The sequence below is a fragment of the Phoxinus phoxinus genome (genome assembly GCF_949152265.1).
Source record: "Phoxinus phoxinus genome assembly, chromosome: 1".
Classification (NCBI taxonomy): Eukaryota; Metazoa; Chordata; class Actinopteri; order Cypriniformes; family Leuciscidae; genus Phoxinus; species Phoxinus phoxinus.
The window spans coordinates 29,243,661-29,260,686 of NC_136876.1; the positions used below are offsets into that span (position 1 = coordinate 29,243,661).

At 37.9% G+C, this 17,026-nt stretch overlaps 3 protein-coding genes across 5 annotated transcripts; all 3 read right to left on the minus strand.

Moving 5' to 3' along the window:
• Positions 1 to 226: 226 nt before the first annotated feature.
• On the minus strand, positions 227 to 13,265 carry abi3a (ABI family, member 3a). Of its 2 annotated transcripts, XM_079606762.1 has the most exons (11): positions 12,841 to 13,260; positions 11,691 to 11,861; positions 9,202 to 9,381; positions 7,285 to 7,343; positions 6,344 to 6,439; positions 5,999 to 6,249; positions 4,564 to 4,683; positions 4,212 to 4,343; positions 3,922 to 4,017; positions 3,229 to 3,354; positions 227 to 890 (listed from the first exon to the last, which is right to left on the minus strand). In XM_079606762.1, the coding sequence occupies exons 1-11, from the start codon at positions 12,970 to 12,972 to the stop codon at positions 727 to 729; spliced, it is 1,527 nt and encodes a 508-aa protein (XP_079462888.1). In that variant the 5' UTR covers positions 12,973 to 13,260; the 3' UTR covers positions 227 to 726. The 2 variants fall into 2 exon arrangements, with proteins under 2 accessions (XP_079462888.1, XP_079462889.1); XM_079606763.1 differs by lacking the exons at positions 3,922 to 4,017; positions 4,212 to 4,343 and having other exon boundaries at positions 12,841 to 13,265.
• A 667-nt stretch (positions 13,266 to 13,932) lies between these two features.
• On the minus strand, positions 13,933 to 15,204 carry LOC307002449 (Ig-like V-type domain-containing protein FAM187A; the record flags this gene model as incomplete). Its single annotated transcript, XM_079620064.1, has 1 exon — positions 13,933 to 15,204. The coding sequence occupies one exon, from the start codon at positions 15,202 to 15,204 to the stop codon at positions 13,933 to 13,935; it is 1,272 nt and encodes a 423-aa protein (XP_079476190.1).
• Positions 15,205 to 15,266: 62 nt separating this feature from the next.
• On the minus strand, positions 15,267 to 16,559 carry dnaaf19 (dynein axonemal assembly factor 19; the record flags this gene model as incomplete). Of its 2 annotated transcripts, XM_079620082.1 has the most annotated exons (4): positions 16,395 to 16,559; positions 16,163 to 16,276; positions 15,850 to 15,999; positions 15,267 to 15,740 (listed from the first exon to the last, which is right to left on the minus strand). In XM_079620082.1, the coding sequence occupies exons 3-4, from the start codon at positions 15,988 to 15,990 to the stop codon at positions 15,267 to 15,269; spliced, it is 615 nt and encodes a 204-aa protein (XP_079476208.1). In that variant the 5' UTR covers positions 15,991 to 15,999; positions 16,163 to 16,276; positions 16,395 to 16,559. The 2 variants fall into 2 exon arrangements, with proteins under 2 accessions (XP_079476208.1, XP_079476207.1); XM_079620081.1 differs by having other exon boundaries at positions 15,850 to 15,979; positions 16,163 to 16,559.
• Between the last annotated feature and the right edge of the window lie 467 nt (positions 16,560 to 17,026).

Sequence of the window (17,026 nt, forward strand, 5' to 3'; positions counted from 1 at the left end):
GGAAATAAAGAGGAACACATTTTGGGTGACAAACTTTGGACAGTTTAATATCTTTCATCAACATGAAATAAACATTGTGAAACAGTCTAAAAGAGAATAAAAAATGAAAACAATAAGGCTACTGGTGCTTATGAGCCAGATCATCATGAATGAACAGGGCAAAAGATATTTAAGGAGTGGATAGTTAAAAATTGACATGAAACAAATACAACTTTATTCCCAGACATAAATGTTAACAGTTTATTGATTCTATGGACTGTAAATGCCAACTTGGTATCATGAAATTGTGCATATTAACAGATTTCAATCACTTACTAGATGAAGAAAAAAAGTATATATTATTTCATTATTTACTCAACACAATTTAAACAAATATGTTTACAGAATTAACAAATAACCATCCACTATCTACTTCTTTGTGAACTAGTGTACAAAAATTATTCTTAATATGTTGTACATTTAGATTATAACTTACGTAAAGTCCTGAGAAATCAATTATCATGGTCATCAGCATTCATTATGTAAGACCAAAGTACACTTTAATAGGAGAGGCTTTTCATGTCCACACACACTCCTCTGTGCTGGAAACATTAGTCAGCATGTTAGTTGGGATTTTCTAAAACTTCAACATAGCTCAACAATTAATTTCACTTGATAAAATGCGAATACAAGATGCCTTATATGTCTAATAATTGTTTTACTGAAATTCTGGATTCTTATGGCCAGTTAAGCGGTGGACTCCACATAGTTGCCAGGAAAATAACCCTTTACTCCGTTCAGAACCCCCTCACACCAGCCATCCTCGGTCCTGCTGGTGAGGTAGATGATGTCCCCCTCCTGAAAGAGCAGGTCACCTGGCTTGCCTTTGTCGTAGCTATATAGTGCCACCACTTGGTAGGAAAAAGAGTTACAATGAAAAATCTGTCCATGTACATATCTTATATTCTGAATGTCATGACCAGTGGTGGACGAAATACTCCAATCAGGTGCTTGAGTAAAACTGTAATAAAATAATACTCCAGTAAAATGATTACATGTTAAAAGTACTGATTAATGAGTGAATGTATATTTGTTTTGCAATTTTATCTACTCAAAATACATACATGTGTGTGTGTGTGTGTGTGTGTGTAATGTACGAGACACAGTCTGACATCATTATGGTTTATTATGAATTGTCAAGTGGCCAACACTAGTCAATATGAAAGGTTAAGCAGACACTTAATATGTATTGATCTGCACATCAGAAGCGTCACATAGGGCAAACTCTGTTAACATTTTAAAGGGGTGGTTGATTATGATTTCTCTTTTTTAACTTTAGTTAGTGTGTAATGTTGCTGTTTGAGCATAAACAACATCTGCAAAGTTACAATGCTCAAAGTTCAAAGCAAAGGAAGATATTTGCTATTAAAGAAATAGCTTTTTAAGGAACAACAAACGGCAGGTATGGACTACACGACATTCCTCCCGGGTTAGTGACATCACCAACCCTAAAATTTACATAAACCCTGCCCCCGGGAACACATTTATAGATTATCAAAACAGAATATGCTAATCAATGACTAGAAGATACTACACATACGCTACATAAATTCATCAACTAACCATTCAGAAATGTCATGTTGCCTTCTACATGCTGTCACTTCTTCTTGAGTCTCTCCATCATTGTCTGACTCCGGTTTAACATAAAAGGCTAAACGTTTTTTAAATGTTCAGTACATGTCTGTGTGAGGTAAAATGACATGAGCTCTTGAAGCTCCGCCCTCTGTGCTGCGAGCAGCAGCTCATTTGCATTTAAAGGGGCACACACAAAACGGTGCATTTTTGCTCACCCTCAAAAAGTGACAACTTTAACATGCTACATAAAAATATCTGTGGGATATTTTGAGTTAAAACTTCACATACACACTCTGGGCACATCAGAGACTTATTTTAGATCTTGTGATAAGCGCATTATACCACCCCTTTAAGAAAAAAGCTATACAAACATGCCAGTTTTCTGTCATTTGAAACTGCCATGGCAGCGGGGAGATGCATGGGCTTTCATTTGTGTCATTATAACATTCTGTTTAGTTTTCACCTAAAACCTTCCCTGTTCAGACACAGTGATACACAAATGTGGACATGTGCACATTCAAGCATTTCATACAATGGGCTTAAACAGCTCGCCCTTTTACAGCAGATGTACTGACAGCTATGATCTAAATCTGATTTTCATTTACAATAATAAATCCTACATTTGTTAATTTTTAACACGCCCACTCACGCCCAGAGGATCTCCCGTTCTCGGCTAATTTTGAGTCTGACTTGTGAATTCATCCAATTGTTGACTCAAGAACTGATGCAATTGGATCAAGCCAATTCATTGTGCAGTGTGATTTGCGAACCAATTTTACATGCTAATTGAACAGAATCAGTTCACGAATCGGACACCAGGGTGGGTGATGATTTCTTCAGTTCAAAATAACGAGGAACGACATGTTTTGATAAAAGTAAAAAGTAAAACGGAGTAAAAAGTATGATATTTTGCTTTGGAATGTAGTAAAGTAAAAGTAAATGTTTCTTAAAGTCTCCCTGTAATCAATAATTGTATCCCTTCTTTGTAACTCTTCTCTGATCACCAAAATGACACATTTAAAAGTTGTTTCTTTGAGAAAAAAAATTATTCTTGCCTTAAAACAGCTGGAATGTAACTCTACACCCTTGCCTCATTTAGAATACGCGGTTCTATAAATATGCTAATTAGCCCCGCCTCCACTCACTCGCACCAGCTCAGAGATCCACTCGCTGACGATCACAAGTTGACATGATTGGTTACAAGGTAGTTTGTGACGTCAAAACACCAGCGATTTCAAACCGCGTTTTTGAGACTGGTTTTGTCTTTTGTTCACTGCAGTTTTAAAGAAAAAATACTCAGCAATGGTGTTGACATGCATTTTCCACATGGTTTGTCTTAAAGCATATTAACAACAATTATAAACAACATTAAATACTGGATTTTCACCACAGCGAGACTTTAAAATAAAAATACTCAGATAAAGCACAAATTCTTGAAAAATGTAATTAAGTTACTGTCCACCACTGGTCAGTACAACATTATCTTGGAAACCTAAAATATCAATACAGTCATTTTACGAAATACCAAAGTCTTGCTATTATGATACTGATTAACAATGCAAATTCTTTAGCTCTCTACAAAAAATGAGTTTGACTTAAATGAGTCGACCCTACCTTTCTCCAAATAGTCGGCCGGTGCAGATATGTCGTAATCAATGGGGGGAGGTAAAGGGGGCATATCCTCATAGTTGTCAAAACCATCTACTGGCGGTGATGGGGGCGGTGCTGGAATCTCAAGGTCTAAATGTGCATCGACACACAATGTTAACACATAGACAACACTAGAGCAAATGCACTTTGTCGTCACAAGCGAAGTGTGTGAGTTCTGCGCTTCAAGCCACATCAAACTAAATTGTGAAAACAATATTTTTTTTCCGCTTCAAACACATGGAAGACCACACAGGCAATCAATCATAATAAAAATAATAAAACTGCATTATCCCTGCGGGCCTCCATATCTTTGAAAAGAACAATTCTGTTTGCAATTCCATTTGTTTACAGTACAAATTACACACTTCACATATAAAGGAATAGTTCACTAAAGATAAAAACAAAAATCCATCATATGGCTTCAGATAACTTGGAATATAGTGCACCAGTGTCATTCATTATTATAAATACTTTGAATTATCTTTTATTTTTCATCTTTTACGTTGAGGATGTAGATCGAGTGTAGATCCTGTTGCATGCCAGAATGGCGTGATACGAGGTCAAATTATATGCTGGCTTGGCTCGCTGAAGAGCAGACTGAGGGAAGTGGCAAATATTAAGGAAGAGAAGAGCAAGACAGCAATGCGCCACACTTACCCAGGTGCTCTAGGCGAGCAGGGATCCTGCACAATGGGCTGAACGAAGCAGGCGGAGCCAGAGGAGGCGGGTATGGAGGGGGTGGGGGTATCATGACTGACAGGTGTTCATAAAGAGAAATGTTTAACTAATATGAACAGATTAGAGTTTTTTCAAGGGCCAGATAATAAGAGTGATTCGATTTTAATGTCAAATGTTTTTGGTATGTCGCATCAACAGTTTTGGCATCAAAAGGAGGAACTACCAATGAACTGTAATGAATCAGGTCTCAGGAATGAGCGGGGCCTTACGTGATTGAGCGCAGGGCAGAAAAAGCGAGCGTGTGTACAGCGAGCGAGCGCTGGGGCCCATGCGGACCCTCAGAGAGAGAGAGCGAGAGCTAGGAGGATGGCGTCGCACTCGTGACCGGCGAGAACGCGGAGCTGAGTGAGAAGAGAGAGACAAGTGTGAAAATAAGAGCATAGAGTATAAAAGCTCACAGAAACAAATAACAGCAACACCAAGATTAAGAGCAAAGGCTGGCTGTAACAGAAAGCAAACATGTAATCATTCAACGCATTTTGAAGCGAGACACAAAGCATCATTCAAAACAAAATACCACGTTTGAACAAACAAATGATGTTGATTTGGACATTTTTGTACCTTCAAAGTTCTCCTCATCAGGCAGAGGCGGTGGGGTTGGAAGATCAACGCCATCGGGGGCTGGTGGAGGAGGCATGTCACTGGGAGCTTCTGGTAGAGGAAATCCATTCTCCTCGGCCACTAGACAAAACATTTCTTTATTCAATTCTATTATACTATAGAACTTTCCATTTTTAAACTATTGTCATTGGATTATTTTCCTCTGGCTCCACTGCAGCAGCATCCATATATGCACAATATATAATACATTTTTTCATTATGACAATAATTAATTCTACATTTCCAATAAAGTGCCAGGTGTCAGCTTTCAAATGAGATCATACTTGTGCTTTTAGTACAAAGGGTTCATGAACTGTATCTGTTTTAGTTTGGGTATGACATTTCTGGGGATTTTTCAAAAGTGGCGTTGAAGGCTAACAGGTTAATGACCGGATTGTATTTTTACTACACACATGCACACTTATAGAACATACTTTCTTTTTATTTATTTTTGTGTGTATAATGTATCATTTTTTATATATAGTTTTTAGATGTTTTATTTAATAATATGTAGGTTAGTCTAGTAAATCACAGGTTTTTAAGTGTAAGTTCTTACACTCGCAGCTCAAGTCCTAACCAGTCCGTCTACACTGAACATGACACAGCTGAGGAACGTGACACAAACACAACCATCAGATCATATTTAATTTTTAATGCACAGTTACACTCCCTTCCCTTTACCTCTGTACAGATAAAACGTTTGCATTTGCGTTCTCAAGCCACCAGGCACTGTTTTGTGCAAATGAGCGGCCGGATAGCCGGATAGCGGTCATTAAGTTAATAACTAATGATCATTGCGATGGAAGTGTGAATCAATCAAAACTAACTTTAGCTGGACAATAACTTGGACAAGAGCTGCTGTAAAGCCTAAACAATCTATGTTACTTTAATTTCCTATTATCACTGTAAAGCTGCTTTGAAATCGCTATATAAATGAAGGTGACTTGACTTGATGTTAGTTTCCATTAGCATTAACTGACATTGACTAACAATGAGTAACTTATTACAGTATAAAATAACAGTTCGCTGTTAGTTCATGTTAACTCATGTCTGTTGAACAATATTAACAGATACAACTTTTGATTTGAGTAATGTATCAGTAAATGTTGAAACTAACATTAACTAAGATTAATAAATTCTTTAGAAGTATTTTTCATTGTTAGTACATTTTAACTAATGTAGTTAACCAGTACCGTTAACAAATGGAACCTTATTGTAAACCAAAAAATCCGTATACCGACCTGAAACTTTTGACTGGTATTGTATGTGGAGCGGCTGGTTAGGACAACAAATGTATTGCTCCTTGCTTTATCATGTCACATCTAGATGGCGTAACCTCCTGAAACCTTTGAATGTCCTGCCATGCTGATTGATTGGTCAGTCAGCACAAACTAACCTGTTTCAAGAGGTGGAGCTGGTGGAGGAGGTGGTGCTGTGGTTAGCAGGCTGCTGGGATCAGATGTATTGACTGAAGCAGGCATGGGTGGAGGTGGGGGGATGTCGGTACAGTCAAAGAGAGGAGGTGGAGGTGGATCCTCTGTCTCCATCAGTGGGGGGGGATCCAGCAGCGTGCTGATGATGTCACCATCAGGGCTGGTGGGCCAGCTGGGCACTACCGGGGGCGGCACGGCTTTACCAAAGCTCGAACTGCGGTGACGGAAGAAATCCAGTTATGAAAACTGATACAGATGTGACGTTAGGATTAAAAACATGAATGATAAAACACTTTATGTGCTCTTACGCAATAGACTTGTCATTAAGTGAGGTGAGGGACGCTCCATGAGACAGAGTGGGAGCCACAGGGCACTGGACAGGCTCTGGAGGACGGTTGCCTCGACTTGGTGATCATACACACACAGAAACACATACTGAGCTGTCAAATAGTTAATATTAGACATGCACTTCTGTATTTTATGCAGAAAGCCACTAAAAAGACATGTGCATGTCTCATGTGCTCGTGCTGAGAAACTAATGCTACCACAATGCAAGCCTTGTTGCTTTCAGGCAGTGCAAAGAGGGGAAGTGGGTAGAACAAAACTAAAATCACTTCCTGGAGAAAGGCCTTCTAAATGAGAAAGAAGAGGAACAGCGGCCTGAGAATGAGGGGTTAGTATGAGTATATCTGATTTCATCCAAGTTTTCTTTTTTTTTAATGAACAACAGAGACGTTTTCATAGAGAATCTAAACCAGTATAAAAGGAGATGTGATGACTAGCATGATAGTTTGTATTAGGGTGGCTGCAGTCATGTGGGCATGTCAGGAGATCAAGCAGAGAATGAATACATGTAAATGGCATTCTCTCACAGGATGCATACTGGTGATCAAAAACTGGAAGATACTGCATAACAGAATGAATCCTCGAGACATGTTTTTAAAATGAAACAGCATCACAGCACTCATAGCACAAGATGCTAAAAAAATTGCCTGACACTTTGTAATGGTCACAGAATCCCTTAAAGCACATTCTGTAATTCGTGTTATTAAGAATTGTTTTCATTAATTGAAATAAAGCTTAAATAAAATACAAATCTTGGAGGATGAAAAACTTATTGAAAAAATATTCAAATAAAAGCAAATTCAAAATATAAATAAATTCTATAATGGTATTAATCTCAAATGAATCTCTGGTAACATCACACTCGCCCTGTGTGAACAGGCCCTGACATGTCAAACAGATGTACCTCAGCGTGCTGCCGCTCCGTGTCATCGTAGCTGTTTTTAACTGTGGCTGGCCAGAATCCTGAAAACAACACATCTGATGATTAGCAGTTTGTAGATTGAACTTAATTATAATATCAAAACAAAAACAATCTATATGACCACCCTGACTCCTTTCTATTAGCATTATCCATCTGTCTCCCTTAATATTCCAATAGGGGACTTTAGGGAAACCTGTTTGAAAATATTTAATATTTCTGTAATTATTTTTGATGATGCTAGTAGCACAGAACTCACACACTTCAGCTTTACAGGTGAAATATGAGGTAAATAAACATCGTCCCCTTGGAATTATAAGGTTCTATCTGACATTTTTGTCAAAATTGACTTATTCACATATTCTTATTCTGTGACAACTTATTTACATTATGTGATGTTGTTTTTAAAGTTGTGTACATTTTGGAACTTTTTATTTAGAAAATAAAAAGGTTCTTTCTACACAGTCGAATGGAATGCAAAAACTTTAAAGTTTAATATCTCAAAACCAGTCAGAATGCAGATCGAACCTTATAATTCCAAGGTGGCGATATATGTTTATTCATACTACTGTAAACAAAAATTTGGGTTAGCAAGATTTATTTTTTATTTTTTTATAAGTCTCTTCTGGTCGCCAAGGCTTAATTTATTTGATAAAACAAACAAACAAACAACCCCCCAAAAAACAGTCATAGTGTGAATTATTATTACAATTTCAAATAACCGTTTTCTAATTTATTCTATTTTGAAACGTATTTTATTCCTGTGATGTCAAAGCTGAATTTTCAGTATTATTTCTCCAGTCTTCAGTGTCACATGATCCTTCAGAAATCATAATAATATGCTGATTTGCTGCTCAAAAAACATTTCTTTAATTATCAATGTTGAAAACAGTTGAGCTGCTTAATATTTTTTGTGAAAACCATGATACACCATAATTTAATGCACCCTTGCTGAAAAACAACAACAACGTACTGATCCCAAACTTGGTGCTTATAATAAATGTATGATAAACACAATGACATCTCAAATGAAAAACTATATAAAAAATATGTGTTTATGCTCATGAGTGTAAGACTTGGTGAGTGTGTGCTAACGTGATAGACTTTCTAAATATGGATGTGCTTCACCAGTCTTCTGTGGCAAGTGCATTCCTGTGAAAGTCTGCTAAATGCTAAACAGACCTAGCAGGGTATCAATAAGCTAGCTTAGCATGAGTAGCACCAATTAAAGACTGAAGCTGCTTTTCCCACGCTGCTTAGTGGCTGCTAGCCAAATGTGTGTTTGTGTTTGAGGGAAAGAGGAGTGTAAAGGAGGTAGGAAAAGAGAGTAATATGAATGTGCCTTTGCTCTGAGTTTGTGTGCACTGTTAATTGGTCAGACTAACTGCTTTATAACAGGATGTGGTCAAGTGTGTGACACGAAGAGATACTCTATTTTTTACCGTTTCGATTTTTATTTCGAACTGTTATGAAGGGAAGAAATTATAAGTTACATGCTGAAACAGCTAAATGTTATATCTTAAAGATTCTTGACACCATTAATCATTGTAATACTTGGTAAATGTAATCCTGGCTATTTATACTTTACCCGGTTAGAAAATAATACTGAATAGACAAGTGTTTCACACTGTATAATTGTAAACCCTGGGTTAATATTGTTATTTGCACAGCCCTCAACATGTATTTTTCGTTCCACTTAACATATTTCCTTTTACATTACACAATTGTTTCCCCTCAGACACTGAAACTATTCAAGGCAAATGGATATTTAAGCACTAAGGCAGATTCTGGTTGGTTGTCTTGATAATGAAGTTACTGTAACACACTGTACACCTCTGTCACCACAATATGGGGGGTTAACCATGCTCTGTACCCACTTCATGAGATTGTGTGTGTGCTCACCTTCATGCCATGGCCAACAGAGTCCAGGCTGGAGAAGGAGATGGGTGTGCGGGAGTACTTGAGCTTGGCGTCTTTATTTTTTACAGGGGGGACAATCTTATGACTGCGTGAAACCCTCTTGGCAACTGTGAAGGCGCCAATCTCTCTGCGGGCCACTTTCTCCCTGTGCATGTCCACTGTCTGTATACAAGCAGAGAGATTGGGAAAAGTGACACCTGGAAATCTCCACTAAGACAACATTTTGGTATTAAAATGTAGAAATCTTCACAATCGACATGCTAAAATATCACACTTTAAACCGCACTCTGGAAATCTTGAATCTGATTGGTTTTTGCTGCATTCTGCAGTCAAATTTTGTTGTTGCTGTTGCTGATACACTTAATGATTCAAATTAAACATGAAAAACATTTTTTTTAAACACCATGTAACCCATTTATTTTTTATTTATATTAAATGTAATATTTTGGTAACACTTTATTTTACAGTGTCCTTTTTACATATGTTACATGTAGCTATAATAATACCAGTAATAATTACAAACCCTAATCCTACCTTAACCCTTTGGTTACAAGTACATGTTGTTAATTAATATTACTCAGTACTTAAGTATATAAATACACTGTAACAAAGACACCTTAAAATAAAGTGTAACCAATTTTCTTTACTAATTTTATTAACCATGTATTAGTTCACAAAATTAAGATGTATTGAAACCCTTAAAAATAGTTTTGTTCATTGAAATAAAGCTGAAATTTAAAAATTAAATATAGATATTAGATGAAAACCCTAAAGAAAAATTAGTGATGTTGCCTTGGTAGCTAACTGAAATAAAATAAGTTGAACTGAAGTGCTAAAATTACTAAAAAACTGAAATAAAATAAAAAACTAATAAAAATGGCAAAAGATCATAACAAAATTATGGAAATTATAAAAGCTCATTCAAAATAGTAATAAATATTAAAATAGTACACAAACAATACTAAAATAACACCCTCAACACTATATTAAAAATATAAGCGTGAGCATAATTGAATGGTATTTAGCTAAATCTTATTAATGTTTAGGCTGTCCCAATGCACTCAATTCCCCCAGTAAAGGTTTAGTCTGATGTAGGAGGAACTGGAAGCCTCGCTTCTAAAGACATTAGATTCTTCCTGAAATACGCCAATCTGGCTTTCCTCTGTGGGCACTCAGATAGGGTGAGAAGGATCAGTATTACTCCAGGCCTGCTTGTTACAGCTCTTCTTGGGCACAGGGCAGACAATAGAGAACATCAATCAGCGTTCAAACTTTGCTTCTGAGCGAGAGAACAGTGGCCCTTTCATTGCAAGTCTGGGATCTGGCTCACCCCCTCTCAGGCCTGCCTCAGGTGACCTGGTTAGGCAGGCTGGGCACGGAGCGCACTGGAATGCTGCTGTGCCGCAGTGAGAGGAGCCAAGGGAACCGAGGGGCAAGGGGGGCCCTGGTGGCATGGAGTATTATCACCCGGGTGACAGGGGGCCCCAAACAGTGACTACCTACACTGAGCTTTGGGACATTTCTACAACAGCCCTCGGCACTACAGTAGGAAATCCTCCTTCACCAAGAGACCAAGAGCGGTTTTGCAGTCAAGCATGTTATTACCATGTTTGCCAAGCAGTAATAACAGAGAAACCCTTTTTGAAGCCTTTCACCGATTCATGTTCAGTTCAAATGTAACAGAACTCAACGCTATAACAATCATAATCGTTTAAAAGTCTTATCAGCAGGATTGTGTATCACTGAATTTTATTGAGAGTGCTTTTTGAATTCAATTCAATTACTGAATTTGAATTGAGATTGAAAACATGATGAAAATTTGCATGACCCATAAACTTTATCATAACTACAACATATAGGGTTTTTCCAGGAACAAACAAAAACATTTATTTAATTTTTATTTTTCATTTTATGGACGATGATGGAATAGATTAAAATGACAATATTTACGAATGACAATAAGTATTCTGTGGATGTGATGAACATTTTGTGGTGATGAGTTGAATGTGAGTTGATGTAGAGGTAATTGTTTTTACATATTGATGTTTAGAGAAATATTGGGAAACAAATAGGTATCAGAATTGATGTTTTGCAAAACTTGTATTGAACTGATGAATTCAACTGCATTTCTTTACATTTCAATAAGATAATATACATTTTTGAATTGAAAGTGAGCTGCTGAGTAGGTAAAGTTATCATAGTTTAGAGACCAAACCTTGTACCCATATATAATTACTAAGGGAAGTAAGGAACCAGCACATGCACAACTTCCATTTTTTATAAAATGAAAATCGACATCGTGGAGCCGACAAAGTTCATAGAGTCAGCATGATAGGACTAAACTGCTTTACACTGATTATAATGACTGTATCGTGATCATATGATCAAAATAACAAACATGTTCTGAAGTATCTCAAAATATTTAAATGCATTCCAGTCTCTCTAAAAGAAAGAGAGGAAGGGGCCGATACCTGTCCGATCTGGTTGACGGAGGACTCTATCTTGCGGAGCTGCAGGCTCTGTGCATCCAGAAGCTTGAGCACATTGGTGGCCAGAGAGCTGATCTGATAGGCCACACTAGCCAAAGACTGAGCAGTGAAGGCCTTGGTCTCCTCCAGAGCTTTGCTGGTGTCATTTCCAGACTGCAGAGGTAGAAACATCCGTTAAACAGACATGACATGCTTCAAACAGGTTCATTTTACTCCGTCTTAATGAACTTTATTACTAGCTGTCATTGTGTTGCATGCAATACATGATCTCATTTTACATCCTGTCGCAAAAAAAAAAAAAAAAAACGGAACAATTTTTTTTGTATACAAGTAGCTAAATGCAGTTAGGCTACTTTCATTTTCTGTTCTTCTTTCTACTGACTTCTATTGTTTTTATACTGTTACAATTATATTATTTATACTTGAAGGCTTAATCCTACAACTCACACAAACCTTTTTGCATTTTTAGATTTTTAGACATTATTAGTTTACTATGCAATTTCCGTCTCTGAGACCGCTGACAGGTGATTACAAGTTTTACTCTTTGTGGGGAATCAGATTTGGTCTCTACTGTAAGGAAGACAGACTTGCAATCTTGCATAAAGTACATTAAGACAATCTTCTCTCTTGTATGTGTTCCTTGAATTACAAGGGCATGCATATTTATATGGAGCAACCTTTTAACTACGAGTATAAGCAGGTAAAAGTTCCACAGTTTTAACTGCTTCAATCTGTTATCAGTTGTACAAAGTGGGTAAGTCAGTGAGTAGCTACTGAGGGACACCAAACACTCCTCAGTAAAATAAATACTATACAATTTGGTCAGGCAGAGGAATCGTGAAAAAGCGTAAGATATTGTCACGCGTTTTTAAAGTTGAATTTCTATTAACTACGTTTAATATTGTCATGCGCGTGACGCTGCAAAAGACGCGAGCGCAACGCTCTCTGTAAGAGCGTTTTACACAGAAAAACAATAAAACCTGCGCATTATATGTCCCTTACACTTATAATAACGTCACTTAAGTAAGCTAATAAAATGTTAAATGACATTAATTAAATTAAGTTTTGTAAATGATTTTTAACAGTCTCGGACTGAATCATAATGTGTAAGGAGCGCGTGTCAGCATCTTACCTGCAAGTAGTTGTTCTCGCAATACTTCGCTACTTCTTGTAAATTGTTGTAGTTGTCTAAAAGTGCTTTGCGAGCAGAGGGGGCATCTTCGAGTATTTTTGTAACTTCTTCGCCGTAGTTTTGATCCTTCATTGCGCGGTGGAATGATAGACCGTTGAAGAACCACTCCGGAAACCTCCGTGCGACAGCAGCCTACTGATATCTGTCAGTCAGAGCCCATCCGCCACTGCCTTCCTCTGTCATCACAAGTTCTCCTTTGATGCTGCAACAAGCACTTGTATCTGCTCATGGGGTGTGCAAGCATGTGGAAACGAGGAGCTTTGAAAGCCATTTTGTATTAAAACACAATTTACATTTAAAACAGCAATGAATCATTTAGCAGCTAAAGTGACTAGTTCAAGAAACATAATAGCATACTGCACTATTACTGCGGTTTTACTGCTACTTTCATGGTGAAAACACGCCCTCTAGCGATTGTATCGATTGTTACCATGTGTCTATAAAAGTGAACTATGAGAAGAATAGACAGCATTGAAAATCGAAACCCCGGTTTCACAGACAAGGTTAAAAGGTTCAGGAAACCCAAAATCAGTTTGGTCATAGCACCACGGTTTATTTAAAGAAGAAAATAGAAGAAACCTTTACATAATAATAATAGAACAAACTTATATTGTAAAAAAGGTCACAAATCATTAGAACATTTGTGACAGTGACATTAACCATGTATAGCACTTTTTAACCATGTAAAACAGTAGATTTTTTAGATTTTGTATATAATTTGTACCCAGTAAATCACAAATGACTGGGAGAGTCATGTGAATTTATTTGTTTAATAAAGAACATTCACATTTTAAAACTTCTGGAATTCTCTTTTGTCTACATTTCTGTATAATGTCCAAAAATAAAATAATAGGCAATTTAAACATTTACACAATAAAAGTATATTGATTTAGTTACCTCCATCTCAGTATGTTAAAGAACAAAAGCATTAAAAAAAATCATGTTCAGAAAAATCATTAAGCAGCATATTTATTAAATTTCACATTACACTTCACAGTAATCATACACAGTAAACATAAAATTGCTGCAAATTCAAGTTCTGTTAATATCTGTAAATGTATCTTCCTTGCTTATCTGCCAAATAAATCTGACTAAGACAGTGAAGAGAAACAGAGCTGTAATGCCAGTGTAGAAAGTAAGTATAAGCTGTAGTGCATAGACAGACTCCGGGTCAGAGATTTGACGCAAACGTCCCAAGCGCAGATACACCCCCAGTCTGATCTCTGCAGCCAGCTCTCCCTGGAGCCAGCAGAAATAGGAGCCTTTATCTTTCAGCCGCACAGGCATGAAGTGTAGGTGGTGACCGGTGTCAATGAAGATGCGAGAAGTCTTATTCAAACCCTCCATATACTGAGAGCGGTAAAGAGGTGCTGAGCCTTTATCCCAGGCCACAGCGTACTGGGGTTTGGCGCCAGGACAGGTCAAGACCAGATCAGAGCCTGTGGGGTGGTTGTGGTAGTGGATGGTGACACCCATAGAAGCGTGATCATCATCCTGGAGGAACTTCAGCAGAGCTCGTCTCTCTGGAGATGTTGTAGGTTTCGGAGGACAGATGGTGTGACAGTTCCTCACCTCAAGCTCGGCTCCGTAGCTACTGCCTGAAAGTCCAAACTGTTGGGGAACGGCTGAGGAACCACAGGAAGCCGCTGCGTCCGATTCATGCTGATAACGTACATGGAGGTAAATGCTTTTGACATAACAAAATCCCACACGCGTCTGCTCCCCCTGGATGTCACAGCGGTCACATTTAGACCACGACCAGTAGCTGGTGAACACTTGAAACATTTCCGTTTTCATTCTGACAGGCTTTGCCTCTTGTGCTTGAGTTCTCTGTTTGACATTGAAGGGAAATAAAACTTGATGGACCTCCTGGACATCGACATCGTAGCCGTAGAAGAATTCACCAGAGGCCGTGCCACAGATATAGTGCCCTGAGTCAGCTTTCTGGACCCTGAAGACCAGAAGGCTAAACAAACGGATGGAAAAGCGACTGTGCAGATCTGACCCTCTACCAACTTTGGATGATTCCACCACAGTAGTGCCTTCAAAGTCTGTGAGCACCTTGGTGTTCATGGAGCCTATTTGTTTTTGATAGTACCATACCACTGAATGAGTCTCCTCTGGTTTGCAGTGACAAGGAAGTTCAATGGTCATATCGGCTATGAAAGCCGCAGTGTCAAAGACAAGAAATGCAGGACAGGCCCTGGTGGCAAAAATGTCCTTCTTATCCTCAGGAGCCTCATAGGCTGAAAGTAACAATGGGAGGATGGGCAAAAAACAAATGGCCAGCACTTCTTTTAACATATTTCCGCTGGTGTAAAGTACTAATAAACTAAAACAAAAAACAATGGAGTTTTCAATATAAACTATTTTTGGATACCATATTTCCCCATTAACTCTTTAAGTTTTATTGTAATGTCAGTCTCGTCGTCCTCCACATGTGTCAGACTGGCCTCACAAACCATTGAAGTGTCAGAAGAATCATCTTTCGAAGTATGATATTCTCCTCCTGCAACTTGTAGCTTGTGGAAAAGCTCCTCACAGGCTTTTTGTTCTGCCTTACTAAGAAGAGTCTGGTTGAGGCCAAAACGACCAGTACTGGAAAGGCCGTCCAGCACTCCAATCACTTTTTCCTCATCTCCTGACTTAAGACACTGTGACAGAATCAGAAAGAACTCGCCTAGAAGACCAAAGCCAACCTCAGTGCTGAAGATTTCCTGCAGAGCCTTGCCTCCCAGACTCACAAGCAGAATGTACTTTTCAAATGAGCTCCCTGCAAACTTGCGCCAGCCACGGATGAATTCGGATGCATTTCTTGGCTGGATCTCAGATAACTGCGGCTAAAGACAGAATCAAGATCATTGATTATGAATCATGATCTTTGGTGAGATCTAGCATCCAGATTATTGATTTCTTTATATGCAAGATAACATAATGTCAAAGGCTCACCTGGACCTCTTCAGTTGAAGCACTTTCATGCTTTGTCCCAAAAGCAATTGGATTCCACGGCTGTTTTCGGGGTGCACCAGAGATGTCCTTTCTATCAAGAGGCTTTAAGTGAGATGCAAGTACTATGTCCCTATGAAACATAAAATCCTCCTATTAAAATATAAAAACGATTACAAGAGGATAGACAGACACATGCAGTAGCTAAGTTAACGTTACCCGGTAACGTTAAACATAATTAAAGTGTCATAGTTAGTAACGTTAATCGGTTTGGGAACAAATGTGAATTGCACAGTACAATAAGTCAGCAACGCACCTGAATTCTTCATAGCTGGCGACATTTTGGTTCAAAGCACGAAATTTGGCATCATTTTCCCTCTGATATTTCCTGTCCGCTTCCAGCGCCGCTTGTAGCTCTTTTTCAAGAGAGCTGAAATTTATCACATCAGATTTCTCCATACCTGCTCTTACTGCTTACCGAAAAATATGGTCGTAACAAGTCACTCAATTTACTTTTAGAAGGAACTGATCATTTTATTTAACGTTACCTCTAAAGTCAGAAATCCAGCAACTTCGGCTAGCCAAAAATGAGTACAGCAAACTTGCTAGCTAGCTCACGCCTCCACAACAAACTGGTCTCCATGACAACCACGCCACGCACTCAGTCGCACTGACTGATACTTCAAACTGACTGGAAAGTTTGTTTGTCTGATTATCGAGTTTTATTGAAAACAAACTGGATAGATTGACAAAATGTGTAATATTACCATAGCACATACATTACAGCTTAAATTACTTTGATTAGCGTTCTCAAGAGTGTTATTTTAAAAATAATTATTCTGACGATTGTAATAAATGTATTCCTAATGTTTTCAATCAGCGAGTATGTTAAGAATATATAATTAAATTGAAATTAACAATTATTCATTTTCATAGTTAAGGCCCTAGTTCAATAAGGACATTTAAGTAGCTTTTCTTTTTAATCACCTTAAAAAATATTACTGGTGTGCATCTCATGGTAAAACAGAGACATTAAGATGTGTCAGGGCAAGTTGCTTTCAGTTAAAACATGCATTTTAGCTTAGGACTTGTCTGTGAAACAAGCTAATGAATTTAGATATCAATCCTCAAGATTCAATATTTCCCATGCAACTGCATTTACCACATGTAGTGAAGTCAA

Excerpts from the sequence above, each read along its gene's own strand:
- abi3a (XM_079606762.1), bottom strand. The coding sequence starts at position 12,972 with ATGAAGGATCAAAACTACGGCGAAGAAGTTACAAAAATACTCGAAGAT. Across the intron at positions 9,382-11,690 it reads CCGTCAACCAGATCGGACAG|ACAGTGGACATGCACAGGGA; the intron begins GTATCGGCCCCT and ends GCTTGTATACAG. Across the intron at positions 3,355-3,921 it reads TGCTCGCCTAGAGCACCTGG|ACCTTGAGATTCCAGCACCG; the intron begins GTAAGTGTGGCG and ends ATGCACATTTAG.